The sequence below is a fragment of the Hyperolius riggenbachi genome, chromosome 1 (genome assembly GCF_040937935.1).
Source record: "Hyperolius riggenbachi isolate aHypRig1 chromosome 1, aHypRig1.pri, whole genome shotgun sequence".
Classification (NCBI taxonomy): Eukaryota; Metazoa; Chordata; class Amphibia; order Anura; family Hyperoliidae; genus Hyperolius; species Hyperolius riggenbachi.
This window is the reverse complement of record NC_090646.1, coordinates 518,043,739-518,060,653: the sequence shown is the minus strand read 5'-3', so window position 1 is coordinate 518,060,653 and position 16,915 is coordinate 518,043,739. Positions and strand designations below refer to the sequence as shown.

General features: G+C 42.3%; 1 protein-coding gene across 1 annotated transcript in view; it reads left to right on the top strand.

Moving 5' to 3' along the window:
• SETD1B (SET domain containing 1B, histone lysine methyltransferase) overlaps positions 1-16,915 on the top strand; it is a 105,239-nt gene that overhangs the window by 63,094 nt on the left and 25,230 nt on the right. Inside the window, exons 7-12 of the mRNA XM_068244986.1 lie at positions 1,859-2,614; positions 2,771-2,947; positions 3,352-3,445; positions 8,560-8,777; positions 12,430-12,541; positions 12,647-13,123. Coding sequence (XP_068101087.1) covers positions 1,859-2,614; positions 2,771-2,947; positions 3,352-3,445; positions 8,560-8,777; positions 12,430-12,541; positions 12,647-13,123 — 1,834 coding nt within the window. The remainder of the gene's footprint in view (positions 1-1,858; positions 2,615-2,770; positions 2,948-3,351; positions 3,446-8,559; positions 8,778-12,429; positions 12,542-12,646; positions 13,124-16,915) is intronic.

Below are 16,915 nucleotides of genomic sequence, written 5' to 3'. Positions count from 1 at the left end.
GAACAGCACCACCTGCTGACACTCTGCTGCATGCTGCTCTCCTGGGGGAAAAAAGAGAGAGAGAGAGAGAGAGAAGAGACCCACTGACCGGCATAACACAGCCCACGGACCGGCAGTGGACCGGGGGTTGGGGACCCCTGCTAGATTCTCAGCCAAGACTGTCCCAAACCTCTGCCTTGACCGAGTTTAATCCAATGTACATACTTTAATATTTTGATAGTTCATTTTAATTCACCATACATAGAGGTTTAAAAAGTGGAAAATGGGAGGCAGCTAAAGGGTTCTCTGAGATAAGTGCCCATTTGGGCACTTTTTCCCCTTCAGATTCACTTTAAAATTTGTTTGACATTTTTACTCCCTCTGCACCATTTCCTTCACTGTACATAGATTTCAAGTTGCTGGTAAACAATGCAGTCAAGTCTCTCTAAATAAGTAAATAAAGCAAGTTTTTTTCAGAAACTACTTTATCCTACTACCAACCACTGAATCTGAGAGAACCTAAGTGCTTTGAGTCCTATGGTAGAAAAGCGCTATAGAAATGTTCTTGTTATGTTATATGGAATGAACATTAGTGAGAGGAGAGGCAGTAGATTTTGAAGGGGGGGGGGGGGTGTTACTCAACTGGATTTCAAGTCTCTATTGGCATAACTGAGCACACTAGGAATATCTAAATGTATGTCTATCTCTAGATGTCAAGTCCTAAATACAACTTTCCCGTGGTCCCATTTAACATCAATCACACTAAGGTGGCCTTACATAAGGCGACTTGGCGGCCCATCGTCCATCCAATTCTAATCTAAACAAATGAAAATCTGTGCTGCCAAGAGCATGCCCAATCAACAATGCAACCAGTTTCGGGCTGAAATTGGTCACATATCTATTGGACAAGTTGCAAGATATAGGGCCGGCATGTTTGATTGGGAGCGCAGTGTAAAATGTTGCCCCATGCCTGAATACTTTACCTGTCGGTGGCTTGGTGCTCAGTCCTCTGACCACATACACGTGCCCATGTTACACCAACAACCACGTGAGGCATGTGTATGTGGACAGAGCACAGAGCCAGCGGCGGACACCAGGGGGCTCATTTTACACTAGGGGGACAGCGGCAGATGCGGCGTAACAAGGCCAATTACTGAGAGATTTCATGCAGAAATCGATCGGGAATCGGCCTGTGGTGTATGGGCAGGGAACAGATCTCTCTCCAATCAGACTAGATCAGGGGGAGATCTGTTTCTTGGTCAATATGATGTATGGGCACCTTTACATTCCTGCTGTTCATTTATCTACTCCACAGAGAAGTGATGACCTATTGAACTTTAAATCCCCATCCTGCTATAAGTGTTGGCAAAGCCATACAAGATTTATGGCCTCTAATTAGATTTCAGGAGAACTGACCTTGCAGTCTGACTACACAGATAAAGCACTGGTGTTACTCATTTTTGCAATAAAAAATGTGGGTACAGGTAGTTTCTAACTAATATTGGTACTATGCAGGGATGCTGATCACGGAATAATCACGAGTAACCACAGTGGCTACTCGTGATTCAAATTGGCTTTAATTGCCCCAGCTGAGCGGCTAGATGCGGCGGAGTTAATTACCCATAATGCCACTCTCCGCCCAGCGTTTCAACGAGCTTGCAAGCGTCTATTGGACTATATGGAGCACTTCCTCCTTCAACATAGCGAGGCCTGTAATGCTTCCATTAGGACGTTTGCAAGCTCGTTGAAATGCTGGGTGAAGAGCGGCATTGTGGGTAATTTACCCCGCCGAACTTCAGGTACCCTTTATGAAGAAGATGCAATATTGTGACGGCTTTATAGAATTGTTTAAACTAACTGACACTATTTGTTTATGCAGGTTCATCCTTCTTCAGGAGAGGACATGGAGATTTCAGATGAGGAAATGAGCACCTCTCCCATCGCTAGTGGAGAGTGTGACAAATCCATTGTTGTGAATTCAGCTGTCACCCCAGTCATGTCTATGCTACATCCTGGATTTCCTCCACTTCCTCCACCACCTCCCCCACAGTCTGGCTTTCCCATGCCACCTCCTCTTCCTCCACCTCCGCCGCCAACCCATCCTTCTGTAACTGTACCCCCTCCCCCATTGCCTGCTCCACCTGGAGTACCACCTCCACCACCTCACATGTTACATCCCCCGCCCCCATACCATCAAGGTATGTTCCCCATGGTGCAGGGTGAAATGATTAATGCACTTGGTACCCAGTGGGGAGGAATGCCTATGTCGTTCCAAATGCAGACTCAAATGCTCAGCCGCATGATGCAGGGGCAGAATGCCTATCCTTATCACCATTTCGTGGGTAGTTCAATGTCATTTGGCAATCAACATGCTTATCGGCCCTTTGCCATGTCCTCTTACATGACAAGGGGTCAGCCTTGGCCTCCTTACCCCAAATTTGACCCTTCAGTGCCACCACCAGGCTATGAACACAAAAAGGAGGATCCACACAAAGCCACAGTGGATGGAGTTCTGCAAGTTATTGTTAAAGAACTTAAAGCAATTATGAAAAGAGACTTGAACCGGAAAATGGTTGAAGTGGTGGCATTCCGAGCCTTTGATGAGTGGTGGGATAAGAAAGAGCGCCAAGCAAAGGTTAGTACTGTTTATATTTCAGAAATAGATAGGGTGTTAAATATCCAACTAAATGCATGCTTCTATGATGGGTTTCACTCTTTAAAATATTTGTCAATGAGCGCTGTTTGGTGCAATAAGTCATTACTGATATTGTTTCTGTTGTGTTGTTGATAGCAATCTCTGACCCCAGTAAAATCTGGCGATAACAAAGATGAAGAGAAAACAAAGGCCAAGGACCAAATAACATCAAGTCTACTAGAAAGCTGGAATAAAGGGGAAGGTCTAGGCTTTGATGGAATAGGAGGATTGGGCTTCGGTTTACGTGGTGCAATACGACTGCCCTCATTTAAAGTAAGTATCTTATATTACTGATCTAATGTTGCAATGCAGTGAGCTTCATTTTCTGAGATATCAGTGGGCCACAGGCCACAATGGTTCATGTAAGATGACAAAGGTGGAGTTCCCTAAAAAAGTAGTAGTCACGGTAAAAAAGGCCCGGTAGCTACATTGTTCTCAGTAAGGCATCTTTCATGATCTACCAATGAGAAGTAAAATAACAGATGTTATTTGCAGAGAATGTCAGGGCAGAAGCCCTGTGACTGCACTCTTCACTCATCTCTTGTGCTCGCTCACGTGGGAACACGGTCACAAGGCTGCTGACCTGACATACCGCTCATGCGCAGAGTATTTTGGCCCATTAAAGTTGCTTTGAGCCTTACAATTATTGATTTTCTTCTGATTGTCTTCTTGTAAAGGTTAAGAGGAAAGAACCTCCAGAAGCTGCACTTGGGGGAGAACAGAAGAGAATTCGTCCTTCGCCTTCAGTAGATGAGGGTGATGAAGATGAAGGTTTGTAATCACATGGAGAAGTGTATGCTTGTAAAGGGTCTGCACTTTCCACCAAGTGTGCTTATTATACTGACATGCCTTTATTACGTCATCTTCTTTCCTGTACTGACGTAGTTAGAATCTACATCCAGCAGGTGGCTGACAGGATGTAGATTCCAACTATTCACCGCTGCACACTCGCGCCACCCGCACTGTTCGGTCGCTGCACCCCCTTGCTCAGCTATCTCAGTGACTGCTGAGCTTCTGCATCCTGGTCAGGAGCTAATTTCATTGTGATTACTGTGACCCAATCACAGGGCTCAATAGGGAAAGGATGACTCTGATCCTTGACCACTTTAGGAGCATAGGCTTACATCTAGTGCTCGCTGCAGAGCCATACAAGTCAGCACAAAAGTGATTTCTGTTGGTGGGCTCTGATCCCTGCCGGCATGTTTATTTATTTGTATATTTATTTGTTTCTTTTTCTTAAATTTCACTATTTTTTATTTTCCCTCCCTCCCCCGCCAGTTAATCACGGCGATCGGCTGTCATAGGCATCAGCTTATGACATACAATCACTCCTGTGCCTCCTAGGGGGACAGCCGTGTCACACGGCTGTCCCCAGTACAGCGCTGCCAATAGACTGCTCTAGAGCGGAGCTCCGTCATTGAAGCGGAGATGAGCGCGCATCTGCAAAACACACCCCCAGGATTACACGCCAATTAGAGTTAGGCAGTCTTGGGGCTGTCGCCGCATTCAAGCCAATTGGCGTGATGCAGTCTATAATTAGTTAATGGCCCAGAGCCGTAGGGTCCCAAAAGGGTTAAACATAACGCTGTATCAAAAACACCACAGTTCTTCTAATTATCTGTAGATTTGCAATAAGAATCTCAGGAGCCATGAGGGAACATTTTGTTTTTCTTTTTTTCATCTTTTTATTTTAACATATCCGGTTTATTACTACATGCAATCACAAATTACCCGTACAAGTATTGGAAACCGTTAAAATCTGCAGAGGTGCAAAGGATTTAGTATGCGTAAAAAAAAATGCTGCTCATACAGAGGAAGACTACTAGTGCAACACCTGATACATGAAACAGCGTTAATAAAATGAAATGCTGTAAAACATAACAGATACAATCTGCGATGGGTTGCAAACTATAGTAGATGGCCACGGGGCTGCTATTTTAAATTGCCATTTGATACCACAAAATTGGATAGGAGAAGATTAAGTGGGTGTATGAAAAAGGAAACTCCATTCTTGGGTAACAGTAGTGAAGTCCTTCCTTCCACACTTCCGGTATGTAAGGATTTACAGTATAGTCTTGAAAGTTTTCATCCTTTTTTCCAGTTAGAGTGAAACTATCTTTGTATGCCATGATGGAGTTACATGAGCTTGCTCAGTATAATAATCGAGTTAGTTGTACGTATCCAGTTAGTTAAAAATGGGGGGGGCGGGATATTGTTTGTAACCAGTCTTTGGTAAGTGTTTTGCAGACTTCTGCACAGAAAGCTTTAGCAGATTTGTCTAGACTGGAATTAAAAAGTAAATTTGGGGCTAATGTGAATAGAGGAGGTTTTACAATCCTGTACAAATTGTATTTATTTGTTTCCAATATACCTGAACTTATTTGGCATTTAGAACACAGTGGTGAACTGTGCAGAGAAGGTGGACAAATATGTTGGGGTCACATATGATCTGGGCACTAAGAAATAATTAATCTGTTGGTGAGATCTTGGGTCCACTGGGGGCTCTATTTTATTATCACACATCTGTCATTTTACAAACATTGCACCCCAAAGTAGCCTTTTTTTTGTAAATTGGCAAACTGTGGGTCAAGGAAGAATCAGGCTGTTGTCTAGTGATATACAGTAATTCGTTTTTCGGGGAGGGGTCAGTAATAAAAATTGAGGCTATCTGATTCAAACTGGGTGAGGCAATCGGGAGGAAACCATAATCTCAAAGTATGCTGCAGGCAACGAAAATGTGAACCGGGCAGTAGATAACATTCAACAGGCAATTGTGAGAAGGATTTTTAAGGGAACCTGATTAAAGGACCTTGAGCCCCTGGCTGAGCCAGAAGGATACACCTTAGGGGTGTGTTTAATGAGTTCAGATGTGTGTTACAGTTTGTGGGAAATCATTATGTTCTTATTTTAAAACACATTTTTACTTCGTTTAAAACAAAAAAAAGAAATCTCATAAATGTTTTTGCTTCGCTTTGAAACTTTGTGTAGTTCACACAGTCTACTGTAAGTAAATAATCTGTAGACTGGTATTATGAACCTTTCATGTTAAGCGTAATTGCTTACTATGAGTTGCTGAATATCTCATACATTATTGATCTCATAGGTTCCTGATGATGAAAAAACACCCTGAACGTTTTGTGCTTTGACAGCATCTGGCAATAGATTTGAATTCTGTAGAAGCATAGCAATATAAAAATGTTAATTACAGCAATTCTCTAATACTTTCATAGATTACATATGCTAACAAAATGTAGTAATTGACTGTAGAGACCTCGCCATTTTTTTTCTTAGTGACACTGAAACAAAAACAAAACAAAAATGATATAATGACTTATGTGTAGTATAGATAATGAATAGAACATTAGTAGCAAAGACAACTGTCTCATATTTTTATTTTCAGTTATATAGGGTTTTTTTTTAATAATAAAATTGAATCATTCTGTCATATTTGCAATTACAAACCACATGCTGTATTTTAAACTATGAAACAGCAGAGCTAATCACTCTTTTAACTCCCCTGCAGTAAAACCTTATCTGAAACAGTCTCACTGCTTCTTTGATGTGAGTGCTTCAGAAAATAGGACTGTCTCTGACTGGGTCAGAGATCTCAGAGCAGCTCTTTTGCATAGGTAACTCCTGAAATTTCTTAAAGAGGACCTGAACTCTTGCACATGACATAAGGAAAACTGATAACCTTGTATGTATTTAGAGAGTTTAGCATGTCTAATTTCCCCTAATTTGTGTCTACAGGTTGTAATTTGATCTCTCCCATGTGTCAGCTGACTGTTATGGCAAGCTCATCTGAAAGCACAGGATGTTAGCAATTTTTCTGTTTTGATGAAAGCAGGAAGTAGAAATACTGCAGATTTATTGTAGGATTTGTATCAGCTGTAACAAAGAAATGTTTTAACTTAAAGGTTATTATGCTGTTGCGTATCTTTTAGAGCAGAGAGCAAGTTCTGAGTTCAGGTCCGCTTCAACTCTTCCTGTACTGGAAACAATATGAGACTTGTTCTTTGCTTCTAATGTTCTATTTCTTAGCTGTACTTACTACACATACAATTCATTATACAGGTATAATAAGTTTATTTTCACTTCACATTCCCTTTAAGCCTGGTGCACACCTTGAATTTTGATTGGCCAATGATTAACCAATCTTACCACATCCATGTAGTATGAAAGTCAACAGATTTTGAATACTATGAATAGAGTGTAGGTAAACTCTCATACTACATGGAGGTGGTAGAACTGGACAGTGATTGACCAATCAAAATCAAAGGTGTGTAGCAGACTTACTGTATATACTCAACTATAAGTCTAGAAATGTAGGTCTGATTCACTTCATAAAAGTATAGGGGTCGACTTATACACGGCTCACTGGCAACACTGAGTAATGTGTATACTAATAGTGACATTCCCATTTGCAGCAATGTACCCAGTGGTAAGTGATACTTTCTTGATAAAGGAAATGCCAAGAAAACACAGGTCTGAAAGTCCTGGCCACAACAATTAACAAGGAAAGGGGCAGAGGGGAAATACTGGGCTGCAGGAAGGGGAGTGAATCATTACTGCACTTGGGTGCCTGGAGGAGTTGTTGGCTGCACTTAAGGAACAGGAGGGGTCAATGGCTGCAATACTGTATGCAATGCAGTCATTAACCCATCCTAGGCCCCAAGTGCAACGATTTACTTTGCTGGGTAGACTTATACTTGAGTCAATAAAAAATTCCAGCTTAAGAGGGTTGAATATTGGAGTCAACTTGCATTTGAGTATATACGGTAAGTTTTTGAACAGCAGTGATCGCAAAATTTACCTAACATGCTATATGACCCCATCCAGGATATAGAATTTCAGATCCGCAAATCCCAGTTTCTAGCAGTTGGTGCAATCAACCAGCAGTTGTGTTAATTCATTGATTTAGATGGCCTCCTTTCCCCCATTCTATAAGCACAGTTATGAGTATGTTTTGCTCTTCTGTATTGGGAAAGGATTAGAAATTCTGTCAGGCTTGGTTTGAAGCATTTGTCCCGCTTATTTCTACTACCATACTTAAGTCCTTTTTTTGTTTTTTGTTTTTTTAGCTTGCAAACCTGCATTAGATCTGTCTAGTATGGAGGTTTTTTTGGTTTTTTTTTTTCATATGCAGAAAAGAATACTGCCAGCCTGCTGTTTATTTTCCACTCTTTGTGGTTTTTCAGCTAATTTCATTGTACTACTGCTGACCGTGACATGATAAAAAGCGAGTTCACCTCTCCAATGGCAATAATGATACGGCCATAATGGCACTTTTTTTGTGGTGTAGCGAAGAAGTTTTAACCTTGCAGGTGTGTGTAGCTTGTTCTAACCTTTGGAATAATTCACTCACCTTCTGTTACCATGGCCACCACTAGAAGAAAGGGGAAATCTCCCCCTCAGAATAAGTTAATAAGGCCAGCATGAAGGTGCAGATAAAGAATGTCTCTTATATGGCAAATATGTAATACGTAATAATAGCTCTGTAAAGTGACCCCCCCCACAATCCGCACAAATAAAAATACTATTTAGATTATAACATCACCCAGCCCTCCTACAACAGCTTATGACATTAAACTGGTATGGGTGGTTAGGACTTTTTTTAACCCCTGTAATGTTAAAAATGAAAGACAACCTGAGACAAATTCTTAGTAGGATTATGTATTTATCTCATCATATAATGTCAGTTCATGTATGCTTTAATGTTATTTTTATGTTTTACTTTTAGCTATTAAAGCTCGAGTTTACTGACATCAGTTAGCGGCCACCCACATCCCAAGTATTCTGGTGTAGACTGCATATGTTAATGAGTTTTTCACCCAGTATGAATTTGTGACAGGGCGCTAATAATTTTTATCTGGATTTTATATTAGAGTGTGACCGTGAAAGAGATGCTCTGGATACTTCATTAGATCCATTAAAGCAGGATGCAGATTCAGTGGCCATTGCCAGAAGACCTGCAAGACCTTTAGACAGTGAAGGTGAAGAAGAGGTTGAAAGTGATGGAGAAGAGGAGGCCTCTGATAAAGAAGATGCATCTGAGAAAGAGGAGGCACCAGATGACAGTTCAGTTGGGGCCCTGTCCTGTAAAGTAAGTGCAGTTACCAAAATACATCATGCCACATCACATCACTTACAGGTGTGTGGTCCTTTGCTTATGTGAGCATGGATTATGTAATTAGCTGTTTTAAATCCAGGCTTTAACCACTTCACCCCAAGCGGTTTTTACCCTAACGGACAAGAGTGATTTTTACCTTTCAGTGCTCATCCCTTTCATTTGCCATTAGCTTAATCACTACTAATCACAATGAAATTATATATATATATATATATATATATATATATATATATATATATCTTGTGTTTTTCACCACAAATTGAACATTTTGGGGTTGATATTTGTTTTCAGTAATTACTTTTTCTATGCATTTTAAATGAAAAAATGAAAAAATACACGATTTCTCCAATTTCATCCCCTATGGTTTTAATATAAACACTGCTACTGTACATAAAACCCACACATTGTATCTGCCCATTTGTCCTGGTTATCACAAGATTTTAATTATGTCCCTAGTACAAAGTATGGTGACAATATATCACTTCGAAATAAAGGTGTGTATATTTTTTTTTCACATGCACGCGCACAGCGGCAGCTGCACTGTCTGACTTATAAAAACGTCCTGGAGCAATTAAGAGGCTCTAGCAGGACGTTTTTATAAGTCAGGTTGTCATACAGTGGTTAATGTACATATCTTCATTAACCAGCAATTAACTTTCCATCTACAGTACATTAAAAGAGAAAAAAGCGTCTTAGCGACAAAGAGTTGACTGTTTTGTACTGCGGAGTCCCATTTTAGCTTGGTATCCACTTTAAAGTAAACCTGTGACTTTGGATAACCTTTTGAAAAAAAAAAAGTCTTCCAGACCCCATTTGCAACATTTTAACCAATACCTCCCCTTCCAATTGTGATAAGCTTGTTGACAAGCAGCTTGTCGCAGATTTTGCTGTGGGATCACGGTGAAGGTGGGTGATGGGGAACAACGATTTTCACACAGCCAGTTATGTGCCACTATGGAGATTTAGTGTATATGAACGTTTATGATTTAGTGTATATGAACGTTTTCTTTACTCACCAAGTAACAATCAATAACCTATAATGAGTTTACAGAAGTTCAGCATTTTTTTACTAAACAGAAATATCTTTAACAGAAATATCACATTGACACAAGTAGCTACTACATTAGTTACTATACTGTATATTAGAAAAGCATTTGGCAATCATTAGAGCATGCAGTCCTCTTAATTATGTCATAACAAGCTTCACGGTCCTGTGTTGGAGGATTTTCTGCTACTGTATTCTTATTTGCAGATCCTATGTTATTAGATGCACTCAATGGGTAGCTTTTTTCAGGTCTGCCTTAGAGGCAGGGCCGGATTTACCATAAGGCACTATAGGTACGTGCCTGCAGGAACCTGATGATAAAAGGCGGCTCACTCTCCTCTCCTTTTAGTGCCTCCCTCCCTCCTTTCCTAGGCAGAGTCCCAAGTAAATCATAAATGAGAGGTTGCTCACCCAGGTTTCAACAATCCACTGATGAGATCTCCCTTCAGGCGGGAGCACCTCTGGGTACCTAATACTTGGAGGCACCACTGGCTACCTAGTACTAAAGGGCAGCTGTTGTTACCTATGCTAGGCATGGAAAGTAGGGCAGAGGTGACAGCTGGGCGAGCCAGCACACTTATAGTGCAGTTCGGTGGGGGTTTGTAGATTCATGGAGGGTAAAGTCTAGGGTGCAATGACATCTGGTGCCTGTGGTGTAAATCTGGGCCTGCTTAGAAGTTTTTCATTGGGGTTGAAGTCTGAGTTCTGGCTAGGCCACTCATTTATAAAGTTGTCCTTAAGCAACTCTTGTGGTGTTTAAGCTTTATGCTTAGCGCACTCGTCTTGTTGGAAAAATACCATTTGGCCCAGTTCAGGGTGGTCTGGAGCAGGTTTTCATTAAACATTTCTCTATATTTTGCTTTGCTTTTCCTTGACTCTGACTAGTAAATGTAGTAGCATACATCAGATTAATAAGGCAGAAATCATTTCTGTTACCTAGATCACTTTTCTTACCATCTTTTCCCTAATTTCTCTCCTTTTGATTGCGCATCCCATTGGCATTTTCTTCTCCGCATTAAAGTATGCAGTTGTATGTTTAAAAGAAAAAGTATGCAGTTGTTACCAACACTTAAAGGGAACCTAAAGCGAGAAGTGTATGGAGGCTGCCATATTTATTTCCTTTTAGACAATACCTGCTGTTCTATTTGGCTGCAGTAGTGTTTGAATCACACCAGAAACAAGCATGCAGCTAATCTTGCCAGATTTAAAATAAATTGTGGAAACATCTAATCTGCTGCATGCTTATTAAGGGTCTGTGGCTAAAAGTATTAAAGGGCAGACGATCAGCAGGACAGCCAGGCAACTGGTGTCATTTATAAGGAAATAAATATGGCAGCCTCCATATCCCTCTCACTTCAGGTGTTCTTTAAGAAACCCTCTCTAGACTTGCCTCTCTAGCTACTAGCCTGTGTGTCTTCATATAGATCTCACTAGCTACCTGTCGGCTTATTAACTTATTTAACTTTCAATATCGCTTGTATCCAGATCACACCCAGATCAGTCTAACTGGTTCTGATTTTTATGTTTAGACAGAGGTTGGACTTGCTACATTCACACGTGGAATGCAGCAAAATGTGCATCACCGTGATCATCAATGAAGTCAAAGGCCCTCTTGGAAATTGCATTTCTTCGTATTCTGTTTGTGTTTTTCTGTGTTTTAAAAATGGACAGCTTTCTATTTGTTTCCACAATATGTGCATTCCCAATTACAGTATTTTCTGCTGGAATACAGAAATTTGTGAATAAATGTGGAGAAACACGGTTGCAAACATGATCACAGAGCACCAGGAAACCCAAAATCATATGGAAAGATGTTGGGAGCAAGTGTGACCACAGCCTTAGAGTTTTCATCTATTATTGCTTGATCTCAATCTCCTCAGAAGGCTACGGAAGTGCTAGGGTCTCCAACTACTCGCAAATTCAAACGGCTCCATGGATTGCAAGTGTTCAGTCCATAGCCACTAGTCTTCAGAAGCACTTGGAGCCTTGCATAATTCAGGAGCCTTCCGAGGAGACTTGAAGATGCTGCCGGCGAGACCTTTAAACTGGGGCCCAGGGGTGAAACTACGGGCCGCACACAGGACTAGGAAGGCTCGAACAGATCCAGAGGTCTTATTCTGACTGTATGATCTTCTAAGTTTTTTATATGGTTTTGTTAAGTAAAGTTTCGACACCACCTCATAAAAGGTAATTCAATTGAATCAAATCCACTGCAAAAAAATTGGGCAATGGGTTCAGCTCTGTTAATGCACTTTTCTGTGAAACTGGCAAAAAACTTTTAGAGATTCAAAGGATTGGGGAAAGAGGCACCATATTGTTGGACAGTACTGCTGCCTAAAAGATTTTTAGATTTGTACTCCTGTAATCTGGGGCGTTTAAGTGAAATCTCATTTTTATTGAGAAATGGTTCCTTACAAGTTAGCCCTGTACATTACATAGATAGTAGTAAAGTTTTCTGTGCACAAACACAGCTAGTGCAAAGACTAACAAACCTAGATTCTTAATGATATTCTTCATCCTGCTGTAACTACTTGACCAGTATGTATATGTAAATCTATATATGCTTCTCTTTATTTTTAGGAACAACGATTGTTTGAAGGTGATCAGTCATCCTCCTCATCTGCTTCAGACGATGATGAAGATGATGATGAAACCAGTGGGAAGGACAATGAGGAACAAGACTCAGATGATGGTAATGGCTAAAAAAATAAAGTGTGTGCAGGAGCATTGTCTGCCTGTACGCTGTCCCTCCCTCTCTTTGTCTCTATCTGACCCTTTTTATTTCTTCTTTCTATAGAGGATGCCACCAGTCTGACCTCCTCTAAAGCTGAAGATGATTCCTCAGATGAAAGTGATGAGTCCTCAGAGTATGAATCCAGTTCGGAGTCTGAAGAGGAAGAGGATTTAGGATCTGAAGAGGATGAATTGGTTTTTGAGGAAGAGCCAGAGGAGCCAGAGGAGGAAGTAGATGTAGAACATGCAGATGATGCAGACATTGAAGTAGAAGATATGTCTGTTCAAAGTAGTCCAATCAGACCATTGGCTGAAGAAGAGTTAAAAGATGATGATGATGATGATGGGGAAGCAGAGGAACACCTAACGCCATCAACAGTTGAAGAGGTGTCAACTTTGGAAGATAAAAACCTGGATGTTACAGCAGTTGATTCTCAATGTTTACTAGATCAGGATACTGAAGGAGAAGTGCTACTGGACAAAACTCTAGAAGATGATGCTGTGAAGGATATTGAAAAAGCGCCATCACCATCAAATCAAGGTACTTCTGTTTATCACTAAAGAAAATGTTTGTATGGCTGCAAAATTGTTCTGCAATTCTGGATTTAGCATCTAGTACAAATGTTGGACAAATGAGCGTTTTGATTCATGATTGTGCGCTTGTATATTTACCTAATAATAATTACGGTATATACTCGCATATAAGCCGACCCCCCCCCCCCCCCCCCACACACACACACACAACTTTTACCCCAGAAAGCAGGAAAAAGTAATTGACTCACATATAAACCCTTGCATATAAGAGGGAGATGCACATGGAAGGGGGTTGCTGCACATGGAAGAGGGAGATGCACATGGAAGAGGGAGATGCACATGGAAGAGGGAGATGCACATGGAAGAGGGAGATGCACATGGAAGAGGGTTGCTGCACATGGAAGGGGGTTGCTGCACATGGAAGGGGAAGGTGGTTGCTGCACATGGAAGGGGGTTGCTGCACATGGAAGAGGGAAATGCCCATGTAATGGAAAGGGGGTGCTGGACATGGAAGAGTGAGATGCACATGGAAGGCGGAGGGAATTGCCCCCTACCCCCGTGATTTGCAGAGCTTTCTGCAGTGAAGCGTTCACTTACCGTGACCCCTGTAATGGTGCCGGTGGTTAGAGGAGTGCCAGCGTCACATGTCCGGGTCCCCATAATGCTTTCTGTGGGTAGAGGAGAGCGGAGAACCAGCATGACATGTCCGGGGATTCCCTTCTTCCCTGTGTCTCAATAGGCCACTAGATGGCGTCACGGATATGAGACACAGTGAGAGCGTCAGACAAGAAGGGAATCCCGGGACATGTGATGCTGATACTCAGCTCTCCTCTATCCGCAGACACTCAGCACTCCTCTACACCATTACAGGAGCTCAGGACTAGACCGGTAAGTGCAGAAGCTGTGCAAAGCGCAGGGGGGAGATTAGGGGAGGAATCCGGTCGGAGAGGAGGCAGATACCGCAGGGGGTAAAACACACTTTTACATGTACCGCTCCAGCGGATGGGGCACATACTGGAGCAAGGGGGGACACTTTAGCATCATGACTCGCATATATGCCGAGACCCCCACTTTTGGGCCACTTTTTTGGGATCAAAAATTTGGCATATTTGCGAGTATACACGGTATGCATTTATATAATGCTGACATTTTCTATAGTACTCATAATTCATGCACAATCTATTGCAGGAATAGTAATAATTTAATAGCCTTGAAGGGAACCTAAACTGAAAAGGATATGGATTTTTCTTTTTAACCTCCTTGCCGGTCTAAAAAATCCGGCAAGGAGGCAGCGCCGCACATTTTTTTAAATTTTTTTTTTTTTTAAATCATGTAGCGAGCCAAGGGCTCGCTACATGATAGCCGCTAAGCGGCGGCATCCCCCCACCCACTCCGATCGCCTTCGGCGATCAGAGTATGCAGGAAATCCCGTTGAGAACGGGATTTCCTGCAGGGCTTCCCCGGTCGCCATGGCGACGGGGCGGGATGACGTCACCGACGTCATGGACGTCGGGGCGTCATAGGGAATCCCGATCCGCCCCTCAACGCTGCCTGGCACTGATTGGCCAGGCAGCGCAGGGCTCTGGGGCGGGGGGGAGCGACTCGGCGCGGCGGATTGCGGCGGATCGGCGGCGAGCGGCGGCGATCGGAAGTTACAAGCAGCTAGCAAAGTGCTAGCTGCTTGTAACAAAAAAAAAATTATGCAAATCGGCCCAGCAGGGCCTGAGATATCCTCCTGCGCAGGTTACCCCGAGCTGAGCTCGGGATAACCGGCAAGGAGTTTAAAATAATACCAGTTGCCTGACTCTCCTGCTGATCTTGTGTCTCTAATACATTTAGCCACAGCCTCTCAACAAGCATGCAGATCAGGTGCTCTGACTGAAGTCAGACTGGATTAGCTGCATGCTTGTTTCAGGTGTGATTCAGCCACTACTGCAGCCAAAGAGATCAGCAGGAGAGTCAGGCAACTGGCATTGTTTGAAAGGAAACATCCATATCCCTCTCAGTTAAGGTTCCCTTTAAAGTGAATCTGAGGTGAAAATAAACTGATGAGATAAACCATTGTATTTATGCTGCTACACCTAAAAAAGATTTTTTTTTAAATATCCCATGGTTTTATTTCTTATTTAAACATTTACAAACTAGATTTAATGTTTTGTTGCCTCTGCTCAGTGCCAGCCTAAAGGTGGCCATACACTTATAGATTTGCAGCAGATTCGACCATGAGATTTCTGGCAGATGCCTGTCAAGTTGAATCTGACAGGAATCTATCTGATGTAAGCCACTCACTAGGAACAGATTTCCAATAGGTTTCTGAATGAAATCTATTGGAAAGCTATCTAAATGCATTATTGGACCATTAGATCCAATGCAGCTCTATGGGCCATAGACCTGCTACCAGCAGCAGATCGACCTAGATTTTCCATCCTGTCAGATCAAATCCATCGAAATCGGCCACAAATCGATCGATAGATTTGAGAGAATCGATTTCCGATTGAGCGAGTCTATAGAATCGATCGATCGATGGCTGAAATCGCCCAGTGTATGGGCCCCTTAATAAGTGTCCTACAGTTAGAAAAAGGTCAATAGTTCATGTATTTTATCTCCCTCTGCACTCAGGAGTTGTATTCTGCCAGGGAAACTTTTTATGATTCTAATATTCATATCAGTGATGTTTACTATATTCCCGACAAGGTATCCACAAGACAGAAGATGTCACTTCCAAAATTAACTCTTTCAGGCAGCAAAATAAAGCAAGTAGAACAGCCTGGGTAATATGTTTTGCATTGTATATGCATATGTTTATCTCATCATGTCACGTCACCTCAGGTACACTTTAACACAGTCTATTAAGTGCCGTAGGTGTGGTGCTCCCTGGGTCACTCTTTCACCTCCGTGTGGAGTTACGTTCTTGTCATATCTGGTGGTAAGTTCAAAGCCAGATCGAAGACAATTCAGCATAGGCACTAGGGGACCAACCCTAACTTATTTAAAAAAAAAAAAAAAAAAGTTTTTTCTGATGTGTAACCTCCTTCCAACATTAAACCTTACTGAGGCCTAACCCTAACTTTTTAAATGACTAAAATTGACCTAATTTTATCTGCTAACATTTCATCACCTTCAGACTCCAGATAGGGAGCCCCTCTGAGGGACAGTTAGTTGCATTACTATGTACTCTGTTGCGCTGCAGAAGATGTTAGCGGTATATACCGTATATACTCGGATACAAGTCGACCCCGTGTATAAGTCGACCCCGATATTTGACCCTCAAAAGCTGGAATTTTCCAATTATTCATGTACAAGTCTACCCAGCAAAGTTAATGGCTGTACTTGGGGATCAGGATGGGTTAATGGCTGCACTGCATAAAGTATTGTAGTCAATAACCCCTCTTGGCCCATCAAGTACAGCAAATAACTCTTCCAGGGGACACATGCAGCCATGAGCCCTCTGCTTGTAACTCCCTCCCACCCACCATCACCCATGGGAGCCGTCTGTCTGCATTTCCCCCCACCCACCATCACCCATGGGAGCCATCTGTCTGCATTTCCCCCCACCCATCATCACCCATGGGAGCCATCTGTCTGCATTTTCCCCCACCCACCATCACCCATGGGAGCCATCTGTCTGCATTTCCCCCCCACCATCCATCACCCATGGGAGCCATCTGTCTTTATTTTCCCCCACCCACCATCACCCGTGGGAGCCGTCTGCTTGTATTTCCCCCCTCGCGCTGTGTAATCCTATGCAGAGTGATTCGCGCAGCAGAAGCCATCACTCACCATCAGCGGGCGCACCGTT